Source organism: Contarinia nasturtii, unplaced genomic scaffold (genome assembly GCF_009176525.2).
Source record: "Contarinia nasturtii isolate CC-2019 unplaced genomic scaffold, AAFC_CNas_1.1 Cnas_scaffold_1371, whole genome shotgun sequence".
In the NCBI taxonomy this organism is placed as follows: domain Eukaryota; kingdom Metazoa; phylum Arthropoda; class Insecta; order Diptera; family Cecidomyiidae; genus Contarinia; species Contarinia nasturtii.
In genome coordinates, this window is record NW_022198708.1 from 1,849,874 (window position 1) to 1,874,442 (window position 24,569).

General features: G+C 32.7%; 4 protein-coding genes across 10 annotated transcripts; all 4 read left to right on the forward strand.

Annotated features, from left to right (window-relative positions):
- Positions 1–760: 760 nt before the first annotated feature.
- Positions 761–4,528, forward strand: LOC116345976. Its single transcript, XM_031775823.1, has 3 exons — positions 761–788; positions 3,117–3,215; positions 3,294–4,528. Exons 2-3 carry the CDS (start codon positions 3,119–3,121, stop codon positions 3,629–3,631), a joined length of 435 nt encoding a protein of 144 aa, XP_031631683.1. The 5' UTR covers positions 761–788; positions 3,117–3,118; the 3' UTR covers positions 3,632–4,528.
- A 292-nt stretch (positions 4,529–4,820) lies between these two features.
- Positions 4,821–16,445, forward strand: LOC116345964 (myb-like protein D). 6 transcript variants are annotated; one of them, XM_031775795.1, is made up of 10 exons: positions 4,821–4,872; positions 5,090–5,487; positions 8,766–9,025; positions 12,756–13,159; positions 13,265–13,467; positions 13,590–13,765; positions 14,178–14,315; positions 14,904–15,070; positions 15,174–15,700; positions 15,767–16,445. In XM_031775795.1, exons 3-10 carry the CDS (start codon positions 8,800–8,802, stop codon positions 16,041–16,043), a joined length of 2,118 nt encoding a protein of 705 aa, XP_031631655.1. In that variant the 5' UTR covers positions 4,821–4,872; positions 5,090–5,487; positions 8,766–8,799; the 3' UTR covers positions 16,044–16,445. The 6 variants fall into 6 exon arrangements, with proteins under 6 accessions (XP_031631655.1, XP_031631653.1, XP_031631658.1 ...); XM_031775793.1 differs by lacking the exon at positions 4,821–4,872 and having other exon boundaries at positions 4,907–5,487; XM_031775798.1 differs by lacking the exons at positions 4,821–4,872; positions 8,766–9,025 and having other exon boundaries at positions 4,910–5,487.
- Positions 16,446–16,801: 356 nt separating this feature from the next.
- Positions 16,802–19,038, forward strand: LOC116345969 (programmed cell death protein 2-like). The gene is made up of 5 exons (XM_031775812.1): positions 16,802–17,102; positions 17,318–17,879; positions 17,960–18,238; positions 18,324–18,489; positions 18,646–19,038. Exons 1-5 carry the CDS (start codon positions 16,995–16,997, stop codon positions 18,896–18,898), a joined length of 1,368 nt encoding a protein of 455 aa, XP_031631672.1. The 5' UTR covers positions 16,802–16,994; the 3' UTR covers positions 18,899–19,038.
- A 1,422-nt stretch (positions 19,039–20,460) lies between these two features.
- LOC116345970 (F-box only protein 9) lies at positions 20,461–23,050 on the forward strand. 2 transcript variants are annotated; one of them, XM_031775814.1, is made up of 8 exons: positions 20,461–20,854; positions 20,942–21,122; positions 21,190–21,561; positions 21,668–21,777; positions 22,033–22,177; positions 22,292–22,458; positions 22,545–22,725; positions 22,791–23,050. In XM_031775814.1, exons 2-8 carry the CDS (start codon positions 20,952–20,954, stop codon positions 22,914–22,916), a joined length of 1,272 nt encoding a protein of 423 aa, XP_031631674.1. In that variant the 5' UTR covers positions 20,461–20,854; positions 20,942–20,951; the 3' UTR covers positions 22,917–23,050. The 2 variants fall into 2 exon arrangements, with proteins under 2 accessions (XP_031631674.1, XP_031631673.1); XM_031775813.1 differs by having other exon boundaries at positions 20,462–20,854; positions 20,936–21,122.
- Positions 23,051–24,569: the final 1,519 nt, after the last annotated feature.

The window sequence follows — 24,569 nt, forward strand, 5'->3', positions numbered from 1 at the left end:
CGCCATTGTCATACTCAATCAACAGTTTTTCTAACTCTCCATTCGCACTTGGTATAAAGTGTATGCGCGATGTTAAATTACAAATCACAATCAAATACTCTTTCCGAGATATGGAGATTTCCCACCTCTCTCCTCCACTCTCCTGTCCTCTTTCTCTCTCTTTCTCTCCTTTTTCCAATTTCCCTTTATTCGTGTGTTTCATTTAGTTGAAACTAATGTTACCTCATTTTCATTCTTCATTTTAGTGGCAGGCAAAGAGCGTATTTTCAGTTAAAAGAGTCATGAACAGGTTTGTATTTAAATTTATCGTTTCTTTCTCGCCGACACAAGTAAATTGCATATACTATAATATGTAGTAATCACAGTTGAAAGGGAAAAAATAGCTTGCATGTAATTTATAAATATAGAAATATGGTCTCGTAAGTTATAGAGCGGGAGCAAATTTAAAACAAACTCACAAGGAGCTGAGAAATTGAAAATGTAGAAAGAAATTTATATATGTATGTGAAAGTAGCTAAATGGAAATATAATAAGGCAGGCGTTGAACATACTTGCTCGTTCGTTTGCCATTTTTATTTTCATTCGTTCGGTCGTTTTGCTCACTCGTTCGTTCTTTCGTTGGTTTGGTGATGAAGCGTTGTTTGTATGGCATCAACAGCTAATGCTTTTTGATGTTCTATGGAAATTTTTCACTTTACAGTCGCTGTTGTATTGCGCGCGCGGGGGAAAATTGCATGGAGAACAATTCTATGCGAGCAGTAACAATTTTCTATTCGTGTTGATAAAACGTAAGTATCACATCGATATACAAACAGCATTTTATTTCAACTTGGAGTTTGTTTTTTGCACAAAAATTTAAAAAAAGTGGCGATATTTCCTCAAAATTCTCATTTCATTCTTTTCTCGACGTTTTTTTTTATATTTTTTTGTCAAATTGGTTAAACACGTTTTCTTTGTTGGCTTCTATCACTGGAATTTTATTTGTTCAGTAAATGATATTTAGTTCATCATCAGTTTGTTGTTATTACTCTGAAAGATTCAATATTCAATTTGATTTGTATCATTCGTTTGTGTATTTGGTAGTATTTGTTTCATTAAAAATAATATTTATTTGTAGTTTTTTTCGTGTGTCATTCACATACACACATCCATAATTAAAGTGCAATTGCACTTCTCGTCTCTTTTTTTCGCTTTGGTTATGAAGTCACTTTTTAAACCATTCAACGTTGTTCACTCAAATTGTAATTTGGTGAAGATTTGTATGTGCCAATAAAAGTTATTTGAACTTGTTTTAAAGTTTTACACTTAGCAGACGCTACAAATATCTCAGTTGATCGAGAATGTGACAGGAAAATAACGATCATATGGTTTGCAAGACTTTAGTCATAACATCTGTTCGATTTGTGTCAATCGATTTGAGTGTTGACCATACATTTTAGTTCGCTTGCAATTCGATAAATATAAAATGAAAATATTTTTAGAGACTAACGGAAAAAATATTCAAAGTCTTGGTTGGCCCTCAATGTTGTTTGTCGACATTCTCATTAACCATTGATTTGTTGCGAATATGTGCAATATTTCGCATTGTTTGAGTCATAAATATGTGCTTATATAGTTTTTTTTAAGTAGTGTTCGTTATTTAATTAGTTGAACGAAATCGTTTGTTGGACTCCCTGGGGAAAATAAATAAAAATGTAATACATTTTGTTTGTTTGATGAAATTTTTATTGATACCACTTTGTTGTTTATCCTAAACATAGTAAAATGTTGTTTAACGACGGTTTTTCTTTTTGTTTCATTTCAATCGACAAATTCCTTTGTCACAATCGCATCGCACAACCAAATTAGATATTACAATATATTTTGTAAATAATGTTTAGAACTTTTAGTTTTTCTCTATGCTGATTACAACTTTGTATTAAATACATGATTTTTTTATGTTCAAATGTCACGCAATATTTTGTTTTTTGCTTGTATATATATATGTGTGTGTGTGTCTCGTTAACGATAAATTACACATACTATCATCGTGGCAGTGTAAACATACGCTTATTTTGCGTTTGATTTTATTGTCTGAAAATGTGAATTAACAGCAAAAATACAAAGCACAACGATCCGAAAGAAATTTCAAAATAATAATAACAACGACAACAGCATAAAGAGAAATTATCAATATTATTTCGACAAGTTTCCATAGCAAAATATCAATTGTTGATAGACATTTTTGCAGAATGCCATATGCTCATATGCCGTGTGAGATTAGGATACGTTGTTGGTGCCACTGACTCAGTGTCGTGCATGACAAGAAAAAACCAAATAAAATGTTAAAAAACCAACTAACTTTCCGCATACAAACATTCAAAAAAATCGACATGGAAAGGGAGAGATAAAAATAAAGAAAAAATTCGAATAATTTGCACGCAATTCATAGACTAAAATTCAAGTCATATGCGAGCGTTAGTAAATCATTTTAATATGACTAAACGAAATGCGTGGAAGAAGGAAGGAAATAGCCAAACAGAGACAGAATCATCTTCATATCTATAATGAACATCAAAAACATTGTGTATTGGTTCATCCATGAATTTAATGGCAAACATTTTGATTTGTTTTTTTTTTCTGTTTATCAACCGATTATCTTGCGGAGGGGAGCTTAGAACATAAAACACTTTTCTGAATCGTTGCGATTCAATAAATTTCAACGTAATTTTCATTTATCACAGGCATTTTAATAACTGTCTTGCCACATTTATCGGTTTATCAAATTGGAATGGCAGTTAAGTTGAGTCATAAAATGTAGACGATGCCAACAATTTGACCGACTTTCGAAGCAAGAAGCACGTGACGCCAAGCACGCACATACCATACTGCACGCATATTGCACAAATTTATAATATATTTTTCTTCATACCAACACAACATCGATCACAGTAAGCCAATTTATATACTATTCGCACATATTGGACTATTTTATGGAATTTCTCTTAATTTTAATGCACTTGGCACCTCTTTCATTTCAAAAAAAAAAAAAAAACTAATCGACACACAAAAAAATAAACCTACATCACACAAATCTAATGAATCAGAAATGCATCATGTTTTAAGTTACCAAACAGCCATGCAAATCAACGACGACCGCGATATTCGGACCTATATAAGCAAAAGAACGTGCGTCAGCTTGATCTTTAGTGCATCATTTTTTACACTTATACTTGGTAAGCTATGGTTTGAATATCGTGCCAAAAATTTTTACAACCATATTGAATCGTAATTAATTCATTTATTGTTTTCAGGTTTTCTTTTGGGCAAATTCGTATCGGATCGACAGTATAAAATACGACAATTGACACAACCGAAATATATAGCCGTTATTGAACAGATTCAAACATTACGACGATCAATAGAGACATCTTCACAAAACATATCGGACAACAACCCAGTACAAACTCATCCGAGCTACAATCGATTGTTGTGGGAGGAGGCAGATGAATGCACAGATAATAAAATCGATCAAAATTTTAACATCAGCTTTGATGATTTTATTGAAAAATTGGTTGACAATGAACTTAAAATTGCCGTTCAATGTCTTATTCGTTTGAACAGCATATTAAATACGATCGGAAAGGACTAGCGGTGGCGTGTGTTACGACGTCTTGGACGGCTTTAGTTAATCCATAAATAAATGATTCTAACGCCATTTTTATCACGACCAGATTGTCGAACACACACAAAAATTTAAAAGTTCAAAATAATTATTTCAAACAAACAAAAAATCTTTTCACTTTCAATGAGTCACCAGCTGTGTACTTTTTATTTTCCGGATTTTTCTTCAACAACGAAAAAAAATGTATCAAAACATGCTCCATTGGAAAGTTTTTTTTCACCTAAAAATAGTGAATCCGTTGGAACACGATTTCTCTAATTCTATAGCACAATCGCTAAGCGAAATTTACTCAAATTTATATTGTATATTGTGTTTAGCTGAATCCATTAACTTTCATGTAAATAGGCTTCAGGCTATCAATATTTGCATTTAAGTCAAAACTATTAATTTAATATTTGGCATCAATCGTTTAGGTTAGTTTGTGTGGCAAAAAAAAAATAATAATACCAAAATGGAAAATCACAAAAATCGAATCAAAAATTTTATATCTAATTTCACATGAGAATGCACGTGTTCAAAGAGTTTTTAAAGGTACACATACACACAAACACAAACATACAAAATCAAACCTTACCATGATCTAACTGTCTAGCTGGATGAGAACAAATGGAGGGTGGAATACAAATGTCATGCCTAAAATCCTAAGCGTTCATTACAAAAGCAATGAGCCAAAGGTCATATTCACCAGCTGCTATTGAATGGCAATCAACAATAGCAGCAGCTGGACAGTTAGCCCGTGCTAATGTTTGCACAAAACCGAGCAAAATGTGCAGATTTATAATCTTCTCCGAATAATTTAATAAAATACTAAATGAATGTAGATCTCGAATAAAAATCAAGAATAACTTACTTACACCGACACAATTTCATGCGTCTTTTGTTTCCCTTCATTTGATTATCTACAGTGCAATGCCAGCAGAACCGGCAAAATAAATGAGAATAACACTAAAACACCATACTACAAAACGATGTGTGAAAGTTTTTAAAATGTGTTGTGGCGTCTCCATTTGGAATGTGCTTAAATCGGTTGTACGATTTCAGATGTAGCGCTGTGCGTCATTGTAAAGCATTCGACGTTGCGAACCAAACCGAATCCAACGAACCGACATGTGTGCGTTTACAAACATTCATTGAATGTTGTTTGTTCTCTCAGTCAAACGCGAACTGTCAGCAGAAAAATACCTATGTTTCGTGACGTTTTGGCAGTCGTAAGTCTTGTGATGTAAAATAAAGTGTTTGTGTGCGCTGTGCAACAAAAAAAAAATAAGAAGAAGATTATAAGCGAATTTAAACGAAAATAAAAGCAACATGCACACAAAGTGCATTTAGTGTGTGTGTTTTGTTTTTGCGATGTCTGTCTCTTGATTTTTAGTCATTACACGTTTGTTTTTTATTTTCTCAAACTAAAATACGTATTTATTTAAGGAAGAACATAAAAAGGCAAATAAATTAATTCAACACACATCGATGCAACTAAATAAGGTAGACATTCAAAGTGTTCGATGAGATTGTACAAGTTTTTGTATGGCCGTGACGCCCCAACAAATCTCGAGTCACTGAATTCGGTGACTAGCAAAATCCAAGAAAAAAATATATTTTAAAATATCATTCGGTGTGTTTGGCATTGAGTAAAATATTGGCCAGACAAAAGAGAAAAAAAAAAAATTTGTAAAAAGTATTTGTGTAGTGTTTTTCGGAAAGAACAACGACAGCGACAACGACAACGAATGCGTTACAATATTCGATCAGTTGTTTTGTGTTAATTTGTTTTGTATGTTAATGTTTTTCGTCAAAACTTGTAACGTGAAACCGCAATTCGATTGGTAATTCTCAACCTAATTTTATTTTTTTTTGTCTATTAATCGTAGTGTCTTGTTACGTGTTCTTTTTTAATTTGGTTGTTATTTGTTGTTGGTGCTCCAAAAGAGGAGAAAAACAAACCAGAAACAGTTTTTTTTTTATCTAATGAACGCGCAAATCACCAAAACCAATGGTACGACAAGCAACGGCAACGACTTTAATGATAACAAAAATCCGCGGTGTATAAAGCATATAATTTTACCAAAGAATGTTTCAACATTATATTAGGAATACTTGAAAAATAAGAACGGAATCAACAAGATCAATTGAGTGAAAATAGAGAAAAGAAAACAGAAAATGCAAAAGCCAAGAACATTTTCTTCTTACAAATCCAATATAATGTACCCACATACAAAAGCGAAGCTAGAGATAGATAGAGAATGAGAGAGAGTAAAGCAAATAAAATAATATATAACCCACAAATGAGAAAACGCGCAAACACACTATTTTCTTTATGAATAAAAAGAAGAAGAAGAAAATGAAGAAGAAAAAAAAAAGAATTGTTTTGAAATAGCTCAATGCGAAACATTTCATTTCCATACTGGCGAATATTTATGTGTGCTTATGTTTTGCCATTATTATATTATGAGATCCCATTTAGTGTGTTCCATTGCTGTAATTTATTGTTGTGTGTATTGTTTCGGTATTTTTGCGCGTTTGATTATAAAATTTACATACACACATTGAACGCATACTCGCGGTATGCAGAGTGAAGAAAAATAAACCAATGTTCTTCATCTTTTTCTTCCTCCTCTTCTTGGTCAGAGGATAAATAAGCGAAGAAACTTAGCATTTTCTATGCATCGCCGAGCGAAAATCGCTTAAAATTAATAAACACTGTGTGGCTGGTGAAAGAGAGCCACTTGTAAATGACGTTCAGTTGGTCGTTTTTTGTTTTTATTTTTTCTTAAATATCCGCAACGAGTAACCAAAACGATGGCCATCGACAACACACCAATACCATTCAATATCGCGTTGTCCATCCATATCCGTTGTAGTATTGTGCAATCAATTCTGAGTGAAACCGAGACAGAATGAGTAAACAGAGAATGGACATTGTAGTGAAAAGAGAGAGAGAAAGAGAGAGAGAGAGAGAGAGAGAGAAAGAGACTGTGTATAAAGTTATGGAAGTTGAAATTGGCATCGACCAAAGTATTCAACCGATCGATATTGTTTATCCGATTGCAGCGTGTGGCATGCGACATTTCTCATAAATACATAATGCCATTTAAAAAAATGTTGATTAATAACACCATTTTAGTTTATTTTCTGTAAACATTTAATCGCCTGGTTAAAATCAATTTTTTTATGACCAAATTGTTAGGTGACCAACAACTACCTTGTGCAATAAAAATCAGCTTATAGCTGTTATTGTTGCTGCTATTTCTGTTGGCGCTCACACACAGTGAGAGAGGAAACATGATTGAATGTTTGTAGTGGAATTGATGCATGAGTTCCACACGATACGAATGTGAAGGATAAAGCATTCGATTGTGTTGCATGCAGTGTGTTGACTGTTTTGTTTTTATAGTTTCGATTTACTATATTGTGCGCCCAATTCAATATAATATGCATAAAAATCCAGTTTTTTAATTTCGCATGTTTTTTTTTCGATCTGAATATTCAGAATTCGAAGCGAATTTCGATGTGTTTTTATTTTGCGTTGATGCATGCATTCCATGCATTTTCACACATATTTATACAAACATAAGCGACTTCATTCCTATCAAATCTGAACAACGTCAAGAAAATCTTAATCTGTTAATGTGAATTGAAGAAAGAAAAGATTAAGAAATGTTTTTTGATCGATAGGCGCCATTATCATAATCTTTTGAAAATGTCTAATATTGAGTCGATTGCTCCGAATATATGTTAAAATATCTGCATCCGTATGAAGAGATAAAGAAATGATCATCATCGTAAAATTGCATTGAGTTTTATTAAAGATACTGTAAACACGAGAATAATGTTTACCAGAAGCAAACACGATCGATTATCACATTCATTTTTTTCACTTATCCGAAATATAAAAAAAAAACGGAAAAGAAAGAGCAAGCGATGGAAATTAAGAGACAGAGAGAAACCATCAACAAGCAGCACCAACAAGACATAAAAGATCGATATGCTTGTACTTGCTGTGCACAGCATCTTGTTAAGTTCAGCCACAGAAAATCATGACAAAACAACTAAAACGCGACAGCGTGTGTACTTTCTCCTTATTGTAAATGAAAGAAGGTAAATAAAAAACTACATAAACACGCACACAGTAAATAAGAAGAAAACCCACGATCGAAAATGCCATATACTTTAAGTGATCGTTTTTCTTATGTATGTATATTCATTTCATTCAAAACCCGATGAATAATCACGAGATAAGCACCGTACAATCTATTTCAATAGAAAACTCGACATTCCAAGAGATGTCAGTGGTCTTTCTTTTTCTTTCATTTTGTTAAATCAAAGCTTAAGAACATACACAAAAGGTTAAGTGAAGAAGAAGAAGAGAATTCATTTCATTTGCGTGCTAAAGTATTATCGCTATGATTTTATTTCAATAATTCATCTATTCAGCTATTCAATTCATACAAATCACAACAATTGATTGTAAGATCAAAGTGAGTAACGAAATGTAATTGGCTGCAATTACGTGAAGTGGTGATGTGATTGGCATTGAGGTACAATATGTTTCTTTTTCCCTCTTACATCTTATGTGTTCGTCTCAAATTAACCATTCACATAGTCGAATGCAAAAATGTGAATGTTTCTCAGCGCTAAGACAACGACACTGACAGAGAAACTCTGGATTATCCAATTTGGTCATTAAAATGAGAGAAGAAAGCCCATTCAAACAGTCATAATGACTTAAAAAAACATTGAACAAAAATTTATGCCGAAACGAAAGAATCGCATTCTCGAACAGAGCATGGAAGAGAAAAGATAACAACCACAAAATGCGACAGAACGATCAATTCCCATGGAAAACGTTGAACCATAATTAATTTTGAAAATAATCATCCGTGTGAATGTACACACAATCTCCTTATCAGCCAAAAGAATCACACGAACCGATTTTATTTCATATTTCCGTCACTGTCATTCCATTTTCACTTGGTGGAAATTGGTGAAGATTTCAATATTTTATGGAACTACGAATGATAGACACTTTTTCAAAGAACATGAGAAATTATATATTATGAATTATACTAGGATGATCAATAAGATGATTTTCTTTGGTTTTCAGCCTATCTCGTTTTCATTTATTTGAACATTTCTAAATGAGTCAGACAAATAAAATAAATTCAATGACAACACACGTCACAAAAGCATCGTCAACAGTTGCCAACAAAATGGTCAACGGAAATAATTCAAATATACCTAGTCATAATAATGTAACCAATGGCGCTAGCATGAACGCCTCAAATGCAGTTAACCTAAGCGGAACATCTGCTACGGCTGCACCAAAAAGTAATACGGATTTCGGCGATAATTTAAACTGTAAAAGTGAGTCTTTCTTTATTAGTGTAGCCTGTATATTTTTCGGTTTTGTTTCTTTCTCACTCAACTCACAGTTACTTTATTTTAATTCGATTGCTGGTGCTGTTATTATTTTCGTTATTTTCTCTCTCTTTCCTTTTAATTTAGTTTATTTTCATTTTATTTTTATTTTTTGGTTTGGGTTCGGTTCGGTTCACGTAGTCGTTTAGTAATAAGGCAATAAAACTAATGAACACACCGGGTATATACTATATAGTATCTTGTTTAACTGATATTTCATTATGTTTTTGCTATTGTTATTACAGTTTTTTTTTTGCTATACTTGGCATTTATAATTTAAGCGATAATTAACACGTTTGGTGAGAAATTGCAAACAATTAAATTTCTAATTTATACAATTAAATTCACATTGGTCTCCTTCGTCGATCTGATGGTTGACCGCATATCGTCGCTATATTTATAATATTTTTTTCCCTCGCGGATGATCTCGATGGCTCTCAATATTATGATGAACGATGCACGTGAACAAACATCACGCACAACATGCTCTATTTGCACCAATGCTAATGCTTTGACGGCCATCCGTAGATTGGTACACCCATTCTTCGAATACCATCCGCAATCATTTGTTTTCCGGCACATCTTGGGAAACATAACATTGAACATAACGCGAACAATGAAAGAGGCAAAGAAAAAAAAAACAGAAAAATAAAATCAAAGAAAAAAACATTCGAATGATATAATATCGTTGGCAGTTTTTACTTTTGCTTTTTGCAGCTTTTTTTTTTCGTTTTGTTTGTTTCATTCGCGTTGAATTTTTACGGTTGCGTTTTTCGTGCCTCGTAATTTCTCAGAGATTTTGAATGAGTCTTTTGTTTGAACATGCAAGTTTTTTTTTTCTTTTTTCGTGTTCGTTCATTTTGTTATCATTATTTACACAAATGCTATGCTGGATACTGTTGATGTTGACTTCGTAACAATATTCGGTGGAAGGCCTATGCATGGCAACCAATTTGCAAACAAAACCATGCTATTGCATGCCATGCTATTCAGATAAATATGAGAGGTATGTGAAAAAGAAGCGCGAATACCGCAAACTAATGTTTTAGTTCACAATTTCAGCGATACAAGGCCCCCATTTTTGTTCACTTTGATTTGCAAACATTATTCACTGTTCATTCTTGTTGAATATTCGCACAAAAAATGCCAACAATAGTAATACCATGACTCATACACACAAACAGAAAGAGAGAGTCATGGAAGTATCAATCTGTCGATTGTTGAATAATTCTATTTATGGGTAAAAAGCGATTGAATCGATTCCCAAATGAAATAGACGCCAATTCGATTGTTGATGGACGCATTAGGCGTTTTACTGAATTAAATTGGTCGCAATGAAAGAAAAAATTCAATCGAATCCTACTCGAATTCTAGATTTAGCCCACTTGACAGCGAAAATTGAACACAAAAACATACCACTTCTTTTCCGTTGAATCGCTTTCAATTTGATCGTTTTTTTTTCAACTCTCGTCAATCCCAATTACAAGGTTGTTTTCTAATTTGTAAACAATCCAAATTGCCCAATCAAATTTACACGGCTAACAATATATAATTGAAATGGAATTATTAATCAATTGCTTAATGGAAAAAACGGTAAGACAGTTGAATCAATTATTTCGAGTGAAAAAAAGGGCGCTCGCAATAAGGGAAATTAAAAATTCATACCGACAAGAACATTCCGAAAATGTAGCTGGCAAAGTTCAAATAAAATATAATAAAAGGTATATTTCTAATTTTAGGCCATTTACGACAATTGCACAGACGAAAATTAACGAACCATATCAAAAGTATGAACAAATTAAACAATAAACAAACGAAAAAAAACCTGAGCAACGGCAAACTACAGCAGCAGCTACGATCGTTTAATTCAATTCGTGTATGCATTTGATTGTTTGTAGCCATGTGCATTTGAGCTTGTGCAATGGTTTTAAATTGCCATTGAAATCGATGGTGTCCAAATTCTTACTCACAGTGTGTAGATCCGCTTGTTTGTTTATTTATTTATTAGCTTGGCTTATTTGTTGTTGTTCGTTTTTCTTCTTCTTCATTTAATTCAATTGAGGCGCGTGCATACGTTTGGTCACCGTATTGTTATGCCCCGGTGTAAATGATGATGAGTGTTGTACACCTAGATATGAGTTCACGAATTCTATAATATGTTCGAGCGCTAATGTCAGAATGTGTCTCTTTTGCCATTCATGAGTACCGTTCTGTTGTTGTTTGTGTCCCTTTTGCATCGTTGTTGCTGTTTGTTTGTTCGTTTTTTGTTTCAAGCACGAAAATTTTAGTACGCGGTGCTTTGCTGGTTGCATTTTATGTTGTACTCATCCAACCATATCCATGTATAACAAATGTTTCCAACTCTTTTCGGTTCGTTTTCGAATGCAACGACAGAATCGCGGCATACCATGGCTCACCTTATAGCTGCACACATATAGCAACAACTTCCCAACCAACGATATACGTAATCTATACACAATTTACTTCATAGCATTCTATTCACTTTTTTTTCGTTTTAAATTTACCGAGAGCGAAAAAAATATGTTGTGAGCATTGATTCGAATAACGAGCGCAAAAGAAAAACAACGAAAAAAAAAAACACACACCTAATCGCAATTTTCTCCATGGCATGAAACCTTTTTTTTCCTACTCAGCCAAGAGAATGTATTCATATGCATATTTTGGAAGCTGGTTTTCTATGCGCTACTTTAAATTGATCGAATATTGTATCCGATCTGAACTACATTCCATCGCGATATCTCTCACTGTGTGTGTGTGTATGCATTAAAGTATGTACGAAATTTAAAAAGAGTCAGACGCCCAAATACAGACGACACACTTCGCATAAAAATAACAAACTGATCGTGATCTTTGCATCATGTTAAATGTACATTATATTTTGTTGCGGCGTTGAACTTCTACCTCTCTTGGTCACTGTGTGAGACATTCACTATGACACATTGTTAACATCTTGTGCACATGATAATTTTTTGTTATGTGCTTCGTGTTGCTTTGCTTTTACACACATTATTATTTTTTTGTCTTCATCGTGGATTTTGATGTGCAAACCATATTATTCCGATGTAGCCTATGAATCTCGTCTTGTTGCTCCAATCATGTGTATATATTTTTATACATATAAATGTGTTTTTTCTCTATACACACATGTTCGCAAGATTACATAAATAAAAAAAAACACAATAAAACATGAAACATCTCAAACGTCACAAAAAAAACTGTCTTAGAACTGGAGATCGCTATTTTTGTCGTCGTAATTGAGTCATACACGTTTCATTGCGTCGTCGTCGCTTGTGTGATCGTGATGATCGCAAAACAAACAAATAATAATAATAAAAAACATGGTCATTTCATATTTCTATTTCGCAAGCAACCATTTAACACATTTGAAACACACAAAAAAAAGAACTTTCTGGAGTATGCGGTAGATACCCATCGACGGCGCACATAAAATACACAAAAATTGCTCGTGCGTGTGCTGGAGTGCAATTTTAAATAAAATATTGTAGCTAAATCTCTCTTTAACCTTTGGTGGTATTTTTATTACTCACTCTTGCACCCATTTTTTCTACTTGATATATTAATTTGTGTGTGTGTTTTTTTTATTTAATACACTATGATTAGATAATTAAAAAAAATTTATATCATTCAATATTAGATCAAAAGCGAACACGTCAAAAGCCGAAATTATCAACATCAAACATGAATACACCGCAACAGTATTGTAAACCCAATCCGGCCAACAGTGCAAACGGTAGCACACACAATTTAAATAATAATAATAATAATAATCAATTTATAAAGTCAATGGACGATTGGCTAAACAGTAATAATAACAATTGCAACAATGGCAACACAAATAACGATGCAAATCGTACAAGTCATCTGGATGAATGGCTGAATGCCACCATGAAAGATTCACCAAAAACATTTTCAGTATCATCAACGGAATTTTTAGACGGTCCCACACGAAATGTCATCAACAATACAAATGGATTGGGTTCAATGGGAATTGTAATGCCGCCCGTCAATCTGCTTCGCATGATGCCATCTGAATTTCAAGTAAGTTCTTTTTAAACTATTACTTTTACATTAAACATAATCAAATACTAATTAATTCATTTGTTTCGTTTTTGTATGTATGTGTGTTTATTCATCAACGTTCAGAACCAAAGTAATTTCGCATATGTCAATAATTTTGAAACGTCGCCATATTTTCGAGCCGCCAATTTTGCATCACCTTCAGCTTCAATGAAAATACCCAGTCACCATTCCGAATTCACTAGTCTTCCGCCTGCCGTTAATCTAAACACCGACACGAATCGAAGCTCTTCACAAAATGATTTGCTCGATGGTTTAGACAATCGCCGGTAATTTTCTTCTTTTTTTGTTGGTTCTTCCTCATGTTTGTGAAGAAGAAAATAAAAAGAATCATCAAAATTATTGCCCACTAAATCATTTGGTCTATTTCAATATTTTTTTTTTTTTATAGATTTAGCGATCCATGTTTGGCCGCCAATTTAGAGGATGAAACGCAAAATGATGGTGATAAAAGCAATTTGAAAAATCAATCCGATCAAAATAAGCTGATCGCCACGCTCATCAAACAAATTAATATTCTACACGAAACAAATTCCAAAATATGCCGAAATTTAAATGATACAAAAAGTGAGTAGACATTTAGCTGTTACAACACACATTGTGTGTTTATGTGTGCGGCAAATAAGTGTATAAAACAACAAAAATGTGTAGTTAGAAGTTCTAACTTAGAACTGATCAAAACGTCAGAATCGCTATACACACAGCAGTCAGAACATTCGAAAAGAGGTGAACAACATCGATTTCGCCTACTTTCAAAGACGCATTCTGATCTCAAGCACATGATTAGAGCGTAGAAACGTAGTTAGATTTTCTATCTGTCCAGTCAAAATAAAATTGACCGTTTGAAAAATATACACTTATTTTGTAGAATACACATCACAACAACAATATGTATAAAGTTTTTCAATTAGATTTGATGTTTTTTTTGGGAATAATTTCGCATTATTCGTAATTGTTTGTGTCGTTGTTATTTATCAAGTTGAAATTGAAACGTTGAAACATGCACCAAATTGGGATTTAAGAAATCGTAGAGATAGCATAAGTGGCTTTAGCACACACAGCCAGCCCTTGGGATATACATTTGGAGCACATAGTCCAGCACCAACATATCACTCAGGTAAATCGAATATCAATTGATAGAGAATAACATCAATGCGCTACGAGCAAGCACACAGTTATATATATAGCATACACTCCGATTTGAATCGATTCGTTTTAATGTATCGATCTTGACCTCTTTATTTTTACCAAAAAAAAAAGCATCGAAGAAACAAATGTATCGTGAATAAGTTCAAGCAAAGCTGCAATTTAAAATGAATTAGCGCGAATCGAGTCCATGCGATACATCACAATTTTCAAATGAAACCGTAGTTATTTGCATTTTTTCGTTGTAATTATTCAATAAATTTAAAATGTATATCGAGTGTATAATTGAGAAAAACTACCACTAATCTTCAAGCATTTGCACTTAATAAACGACAATGTTCTGTTGTTCTTATCATTGAATCTATTATCTCTTTCGTTATTATTGTTATTTATTCGTTCAAATTCATATTTATTTTTATATTTTTAAATTGCTTGCAAATGCATTCATACGCTCGAGAGGTTGAGTAAATGTTGGCATGCGATGCGCAAAATGAGTTTTCATATGAATTGATTAATTAATGTTTATGATGTATTTTGGTGTGCGTGTGTGCATTTACAGGTGTGTATACGCCGGGTTGTATGACTGATGTTGTGCGAGAAGTTAAAGAAGCGGCTCGCATACGGGAAGAGGCGTTATTGAGTCGTGTACGTGCATTGGTCGAGGAGCGTTCATGGTCGATGAGCGAATCAAACCTAAAAATGATGCGTGACTTGGAAGAAATGAAAGTAAGCGTGAGAGAGAACCAATTCGGTGTTTCCTATTCAATATTAATTTATCAAATGAAGAATAAGAACATATTATTAATGCTTTTCGATTCATTTATTTCAGATTCAAGTCAATCAATTGAAATCGGAAAAATTCGAAATGAAGAATCAAGTGTCAAAACTGGAAGATGAAGTAAAAACATTAAAAAGTATTGTGTCCCATTTGCTCAACTATAATGGAAATTCAAATTCGAGCACGCCATACAATCAATCAAATCAATCGACACCATTCAATGTGGTCGATCGAAATTTTTTGCGACAAAATTCATCGACGCGACCATCACTATCACCAAGTGATGCACAAAAACGACGTAGTTTTCCACAAAAATTCAATCAAGACGACGATACGGAGCTGTTGCGTCCAATTCAACAACAATTTAATGAATTGCTCAAAGAAGATAATCTGAACTTTGGTCGCAATAATATTGCTCAACAACAACAACATCCGAATGATGGCATTTATGCAAATGCGACCAACAATGAAAGTCATGAAAGTAATTTTGTTCAAATAGAAAAAGATAATCTAGAATTAAGACGAGAGCTCGAAGATGCGCGTGCGTCTAATAAACAAGCCGATAAAAAGATTCAAGAGTAAATATGAGTATTTTTATCACTGAAAAATCAATTCAATCTAATCACAATCTTAATATTTTTCAGTTTGGAATATCGTTTGATGAAGTCTTTGCAAACGAAATCATCACAAGCAAACGATAACAATAATGTAGTTACGATAAGCACCGGTTCATCGGCGATGCGATTAAACAACAATAAAAGTGGCAACGGCGGTGGCGTTGGCAGCAATATCAATGCCGACGATTTGGCCGTGGGAAAGCAAAGAATAACATCGACTATCACATCGGTCGCGCCAAAAGTTATGACAAACAGCAATGGAACCAGTACGATTAATCTATCTGGACCCGTCACTGACTTATAATCAATGCCCAATCGTAGCGTTGACCATTGCATAAATAAATACAATGGCATATCAACCGACATCAATGCTACAAATAATCTAACTTCACTGATTCAATTGGGTCTTTTAATGGTTCTGATTTATTTTCTAATTATGCATAGTGCCATTTCACTAGATAGAATTTTTTATTTATGTCAGATGAATTAGATTCCATTTGAAAAGAAAAAAAAACACATACACAAAATTAATTGAAATTTTGTGTTACACATTTTTCATCAATTACATTACATCACGTATGAATTGTTTGGGAATAATAATAATAATATATAACTCTACTCTAATTTTGTTTTTGTCTATGTGATTTTTGCGTTGTGAGGGAAAAATAAACAGTAAAGATATTTTTTTCTTAAATCGGTACAACTAATTTACAAATTAAATGGTGAAGAAAAAAAACGAAATTAATTTTGATTGTGGTTCTTATAATATTTTTAATATAAATTAATTCAGTTAAATGAAAAAAAAAAGAATATGTGCCTTTCTATAAACTAAATATAAATTTAAACATTTTAATAAAATAAACAAATATAATTTTATACAAACAAACCACAAGCATTTTATATTTTTACATAATTCAAATAAGAAAAGTCTTATCCATGAACATACAAACCTATCATACATACTCGGCCATGTGAACGCACCCCCTGAAAATAGACAACACATGAACACATCTTGTATTATTGGTAAAATGTCAAAAAAGTGTGCTCAGAGGCACAGTAAAACATAGGTAACTTATGATTGGTCTGTGCGTGTTTTTGTTTTCAGTAAAAGGACATTTTTGTTGCCATTCACACAGAACGAATCGAGCGTGTGAAAAACAAAAACGAAAACAAAAGAAATTTAATTACATAAAAATTAAAAAAAAAAAAAATTAAACAAATATTTACGCGCTAAATACGATAAACCGTATTGATTATGGCTAAAAATACGTCTTTAGTTTTACTTGGCTATGATGATGAGCAAATAACTGATAAACAAATTTCGTTTGTTGATTTTACCACAAATAAAATTGGTGGAAAGCCCGTAAGTAAATGCCATTGTTATGTATAAGAAAAAGTTTCTTTGAAAGACTTATTGATATCTCACCCAGTGTGTGTGCTATAAAAAATTAAGAGAAAGAGATACTCTTACACATATACACAGCATGGGTTTAATTTATTAATATATGTGTTATTTTTTTAAAATGTGTTTTGTCTCGTTTTTATATGAAATGGATTTTTTTTTTCTCAAATTCATAGAATTGGCCAAGTAGTGAACTTTCGATACCGCCTTGTCCGTTGTGTGGCTTGATACGACCATTAATACTGCAAATCTATGCACCATTAGAAAATTCGCAATTTCATCGCACATTTTATATATTTGCATGCATGAATTCGATATGCTCAAATCAATCGAAAGGTTGGCTCTGCTTACGAATCGAACATTTAGAAAAGATTTACGAACGAAATGGCACATCGAATAAAAAGAAAACTCAAGTGAACTCAATAAATATAACATCGTGGTGTAGTGGTGCCGATGATTGGGGCACCGATGAATTTGGTGACGATGGTGATGGATTCGATAAAAGTAATATCAATTGTAGTAATCAAATGCAATTGGTGGCCCAGCAACAGCCGCTCGATGATAATTTAAATGAACAAAATGGCAACATGGTGTGCAATAATATTGTTATGGCAAAAAATGAAAATCGAAATATGTCCGACGATGAAGACGAAAGTAATTCCACGGACGATCCAATTCCAATGTTCAATAACTTACAAGTGATTGATGATAAAAATGCAAACTGTGGTGAACAACAAGGTTTTTTTCTCTCTCTCTCTCTCTCTCATTTTTTTTTGTTTTGTTTTTATTATACCAATGAAATTCAATTCATTAATTAGGTGGCGCAGTGGGATTGCTGAATTCGCCAAGTGCATCGGCTGAAATCGAAGGTGAAGAATCAGAAATGGTGTGCGTTGATGCGCCCGTTGCACCCGAGCGTGATTTAATTGCTATGCTCAAACAAACAAGGGCAATTCCACAAGATATCAACAATCTGGTGCTCAAAAGCTATTTTATTCTCGTTGATGAAGAGAAAAATGTGTCAATTGAATCAAATAGTGCATTATCGAATGATCATATTCGAGAATTATTGCACAAATATCAAGGCGAAGAAGAAAGTAAGCCATCTGAAACATCTGAATATATGTGAATTATAATTTAATGTGATTTTGAATTATTATTTTTTTCTTACAAAACAATTAGAGCAAAAAGCCAATCCGAGTAGTCCGTGCAATTTGGTAACGGGCGGAATTGTATCCATGAAAAGTGATAATGACGAAAAATATGAGAAAGCAATTCCCGTGCATGGTGATCTCATGTTTCACAACTATTTGGAACGAATCCAAGAAAATCCTGGACAAATACTTCGGTAAGAGAGACAGACTAAAAAAAAAAAAACAAATGATACCATCGACAATGGGCAAAGCCAAAATCATTGGTGACATGAAAAAAAAACAACAACAAACAATGTTAAACTATTTCATTTAAATAAATTTGCTAACATTTCATTTTGCATTTATTGCAGATATTCGCGTGATACGTTGCCATTATTAATTGCACCGTTAATAGAACCCATACCAAAATGTCAGTATTGTGGCAACGAATTGCTGTGCGAAGTGCAAATTTTACCAACTCTCATCTCAAAATTGCAGTTTGTTAATGGCGAACCATCGCCCATCGAATTTGGTAACGTACTTGTATTTACATGTACAAAGAGTTGCTGGGACACGCCCGACAAAATGCGATTTGAGCATATTATTATTCAAAAAGAAATTTAAACTTTATAAATATACATATTACATCTATCAGTCAATAGTGAAAATCGAATATTATATTCTAATCGTCAATTCACTTGAAAAGTTTTAAAATTTTCAAATCATAGATCAATCTATAGATTATCCATTGATACAAAAAAAAACACACACACAAGACACAGAAGAAAAACTGAAAAAAAAAACTTTTTTTTTCATATTGTATATGAATCCTTTTAGCGTGTGGCTTGCGACTGTCCAAAGTTAATCGTAGAACGTGATATAGTAGATGTATAGTTCATATTTGATATCAGAAAAGGGAATATTTATTTTATAAGAAAATATAAGAGAAACCATTGAAATACGAAACATCTGCATATTTGAAAGAAAATTATGAGCAAAAATTATGCATTTATTTTGTAATGTTGAAAAAAAAAATGATGATAAAAACAATGAAAAGAAACAATTTTACACAAATGGTAAAATAAAATGAAAAATAGAGAAACGTTAATTAATCTGTTATTCTAACTTCATACAATTTTTTATAACAAACGACATACACACACTTACATGCACAGACACACAAAATATGAACTTCCATTAAGTGATACATTTCAGTAAAAATAATATTAATTCGATGTTAAATGCCATAAACGAGTTTATGCTTTAAAATGAATGAAACGAATTAATTCAAGATCTAATTCCCAAACACCACATAGAACATTATTAGCTCCAAAAACATACAAATAAAAATCAAATGTGCACCGTCAAACCCCCCAGAAATATAATAATGCTCCTAAAAAAAGAGAAATAGAGAAAGGATCCAGTATTTAAGATGAACACGATTCGTAAATTATATATTATATTTACCATAATTTTAGTAGCCTTAAAAAATGCCATTGATAATTGTAGATTAAATTTGTAACGTGCATTTAATAATGTTAAAGAAACAGTGAAATAATCGTTTGAATTTAACTTTAAAACAACGTCTGGATCGTGAGTTGAAAATAATATTTAATAAACAGAAGAAAACATTGAAAAACGATTTGATTACGATTTGCATCACGGTCTGGTTCCCGTTTTGACAGATCGTTGTGATTGAACCATTTTAAACCAGAATTCGATTGCATTTTAAATTGCAAATTTTGCTTTGCGCTGGCCCTCATTTCAGACAAAGCATATTTGCACGCAGCACGTATTCTTTTTAAGGAAAACATATTTAAAAAAAAACAATATTTTAAAATTTGTAGTTGAAACATACACACAAAAAATCATAACAGTAAAAATAGAAATAAAGTCGAACAAACATTCATAATGAAAATGTTCGTATTTTTCTTCTTTTTTTTGCGCAATTAATTTTTCAGCTTTCAATTTTTGTCATTGCATGTCCATTAAATTCTAATTAATAATTCAGTTTTAAATGGATGTCAGCAGTTTTCATGCACATATGCGTAGTGCAGACAGACTTTTTTCTTCCTCTCTTTCACTGTCTCCCTGTATTTGTGTATACACAATATTTTGACAGTGTGTATGCATGTGTACGTGGAATATATGTCAAAAATGGTCGATACACATTGACGTTCAATGTCAACATACCATCAAAACAAATTGTTTATCCGCAGATAGTGTGTGTATTATTATTGTGAAGTCATTATTTTCATATTATTTGAATCGCCATAAAATATGGATCATTCATCATATTGAATCAAATAAAGATCACAGGCAATCCTTGTAAATAAATAATCGTTTGAATATCCAGAAGAAATTGAATAAATGAAAAGTATCTGTTGATTGAAAGATTCCAAAACAATCATTGAGCGTTTGATGTTTGTTTTCAAGCAACCCAATCGAATAATGACCAAAAGCGTGTTCGTATTGAACAATAATTTATTGGCTGTGAAAGTAATTCAGTTTTCTTATCGTGATTTTATTGTCCCCATTTTGAGTTTATTCTGAAAATTTGTTTGGCTAGCAATCACCTCGGTATGTGAAATCTAACCTTAAAATTTGCCTTACATAATTTTATATTATTATTGTTCTCACGTTTTTTGCTTTTTAAATTAGAGAAAGTATTTCGGAAATGGATGATGAGTCCGATGAATCATCTTCTTCCTCTTCTCCACCCGACACATTGGAACAGTTTCGTGAAAAATGGCAAAAAGAATTGAACACAACAAAACGAAACAAGGAAAATGACAATATTAAGAAGACAATCGATTGCAAAGAACAGAAAAATGAATCCAACGACCAGGTAATTATTTAATGGAATCGATACGAAAATTCGATATTGTTTGTTGATAAATTTGAATATTTTTTAGGCCGAAGCGTTGTTCATGCAAGGTGTGGAATTGGAGAAAAAAGGCAAAGTATTTGAAGCAATGCGAATGTATCGAAAGGCAGTCCACATAGATCCGGACATTGAATTTAAAATGTACGACAAATTGAAAACAACCATTCATTTGGCAAATAATATTGTCGAAACGAATCCAACAACTAATCAATCAAGTGATGACAATAAGAATGTTGAAGATTTAAGTGATGTTGATTTGGTGCATCGGTTTCAAACGTCCATCGTCAATGAGAATGGAAATTTACTGAACAGGGGTAATGCTGATACTGGTGTCATTGTGACTGAAGGTGGACACATCTCAGATTTGCCCACAGAAATTATACTGTTTATTTTGCGATGGGTGTGTATTAAGATACTGAAGCATTACAGAAACATTGCAATCGATTCTTTTGGTTATTTTATTTTTGTTCAATTATTTACATTTTTGGTTTCTGACTCATCCCCAGGTGGTTTCTAGTAATCTTGATGTTCGATCGTTAGAACAATGTTCTATGGTTTGTAAAGGATTCTATTTATTGGCTCGTGATATGGAAATTTGGAGACTGGCCTGTTTCAAGTAAATGTTCAATATTTTTTTGGGGCCTCCAGATAATACCGTCTGATGGATCTATGCGTCTCAATGAAATCATGCGATGGATTTATTGAATTAGATGTTAAAATTTGATGATTCACGTGTGACACCAGTCGCCAAATCCAAAATGTACCAACATTTATCTGATAAATTAATCGCATGAATTGACGGTATTCTCTGGATTGCTTTTTTCATTGTGTTTGCTCGATTTCAATATTTGCATAATAAAATCCAATACAGAGTTTGGGGTCATAGTATTGGCGCTTTAAAAGATTCAAAATACACATCATGGCGGCAAATGTATATTGAACGACCCAGAGTATGCTTTAATGGATGCTACATCAGTAAAACCAGTTACCTACGATATGGAGAAAGGAGTTTTCAGGTTTGAATCAATAAAAATACAATTTTACTGAAAATGAAAAAAATAAAATAAAATAAAATGTGAATATAGCGTGTCATTGTGCCAAAATGAATGGGATTTAAATTTTATTTTTAGGATCAATTTTATCGGCCCGTACATTTAGTTGAATATTATCGTTACATAAGATTTTTCCCAGACGGCGGAGTGCTTGTGATGACATCAACCGACGAACCATCGCAGATTGTTGGAAAATTACAACAAAATGGCAAGCATCGAAACGATGTGCTAAAAGGAAATTACAAGTAAAATTACAACACAGATAAAAAATAATAATAATAGTTTTCTCACATTAAGTAAACTTTTAAACGATGTGTAATCTTAATTTAAGATTTTCTAATGACATGGTAACGATAATGGTGCGAAAGAATAAGTCCAAAGACCACAACCACCAAGAGCGAATTCGAGGATTTACGGATTATGAAAAAGATGCACCAACATTTTGTCTCCAGTTCTTGATGTCATATACGAAAAAACGTCGAATACCACAATTAGAGTGGAAGAAATATTCGGTAAAATTACTAAATTGTTCATATTATGTGCCAACTAATAAAAATGAACAATCGTCTTTCAACAGATTATGCAGAGAAAAAATAAATATGAAGAGCTTTGGTCGGATTTCGATTTAACACCAGCCATATATCCAGCATTAATTTATTCGAGAGTGAAAAGTTTTGATGCGATTTCATATCAACATTTATAAATTTTGATTCTATTTGAAAATTCGTTTGCTTCAGTTAATATTAATCAAATTATCGCTAATGAAGACGGTTTCTTTTTGTACCAAATTGAATTAGCTAAATATATATTTAATAAAAAAAGTTATGGTTATCAAAATAATGGTCGTTTAATTGTTATCAGTTGAATATGAAGCACAAAATGAGATTTTTTTTTAATTTTTCTCAATTCACCGTCGACATGGAAAACGATGCCATGAATAGGAGAAATGTAATTTTCAAACAATGTATTTTCATTCTCGACTGTAATAAAACAATTGCATTCTCGATTGCATGTCTATATGCATTATATGTATGAGATAGCACTTTGATGGACGCAATGAAAATCGATTTAAATCTGAGAAATTTATTTTATATAAATTTAAGTTGTGGTGTTGTTGTCACAAAAACCGAAAGTAGTTTCAATTTTCCGAAACTCGAAAGCTCAATTGTACTTTTTGCATGAGCAGCAATAATGAAAGAAAAAAAGTTATGCACACACAATTCATGTAGAGGCTTAAATATTTGTCGCCGATTACGAATTTACAAATGCATTTTGTAAAGTTGATCTCACAGCATCAAGAACGAATGACTGAATTCAATTTTAAAAAAAATGTACAACTGAAATTGACACGATCGAATTAATTTTGGCATCCAATACATTAAATTTTTCATTAAACGAAAGAAAAGGGAGTGAAACAAAAACATTAAACCACATTTGATAATTAATGGGCATGAGCTGAGCAAAAAAAAGAACACAAATTGCTTATTTTTATTGAATGCGTGTAGTGGTCCAATTCAAATGATTTCGTATTATTTTCCCGGCCCAAAATTGTTTGTTTATTTTTATTTTATATTTAAAGCAACTCCTGAGCTCAGCCACAACACAATCACCACTGCCATTTACCCTGTATTTTTTAACATAAATTCAATTTAATTTGAACATTTTTATGGTGTTGCAATATAGCAAGAATGCAGCTTACTTTTGTTGCAATTGAACATATATAAGACTGGCGGTGTTTGTACATTTATTGTATATATATTTGTATGAGTTTCCAACAAGCTCAATTACAAAGTTCCCGAAACCATGATGTACACATTTTCAAAACTGTGTGTTGCAATGGTAACGGAAAAATTGGCCACGGCTCATGGACTAATGGAAATAGTTTGGCATAAAGATTCAATACGAAAAGTTTTTTTTAGCCATTTGTTTGGTTTGCATTGGTGTTTTCATATTTGCGCCAAGTCATAATTCACAATGGGTTCATTTGTAATGCTTTTTCGGTATGTTCAATATTGAACAGGATTCTCGAAAGTTACTTGAAACGAGGAAGTACGAACAAAAAAACAAACACCAGAGAGTTAGAGTTAGAGACATACGGAACACACACACACACAGAGAGATAGAGAGGTGGGGTGGGCTGGAGAAGAAAGAGAATAGAACAGTACACTCATTATCGCTATCGAGTGGCCGGAATGTATTGATCGGTGTGCTAATTAAAATGAAATCAAATCAAAGCGAAAGACATTCACTTCCATGTGTTGAAAGTTTTTATGTGATGTCCAAATTGAAATTCGCACTTGATTTTGCAACCAAACAACTACGCCACAGGAGAGTGTAATTATATTAACGTATGTCA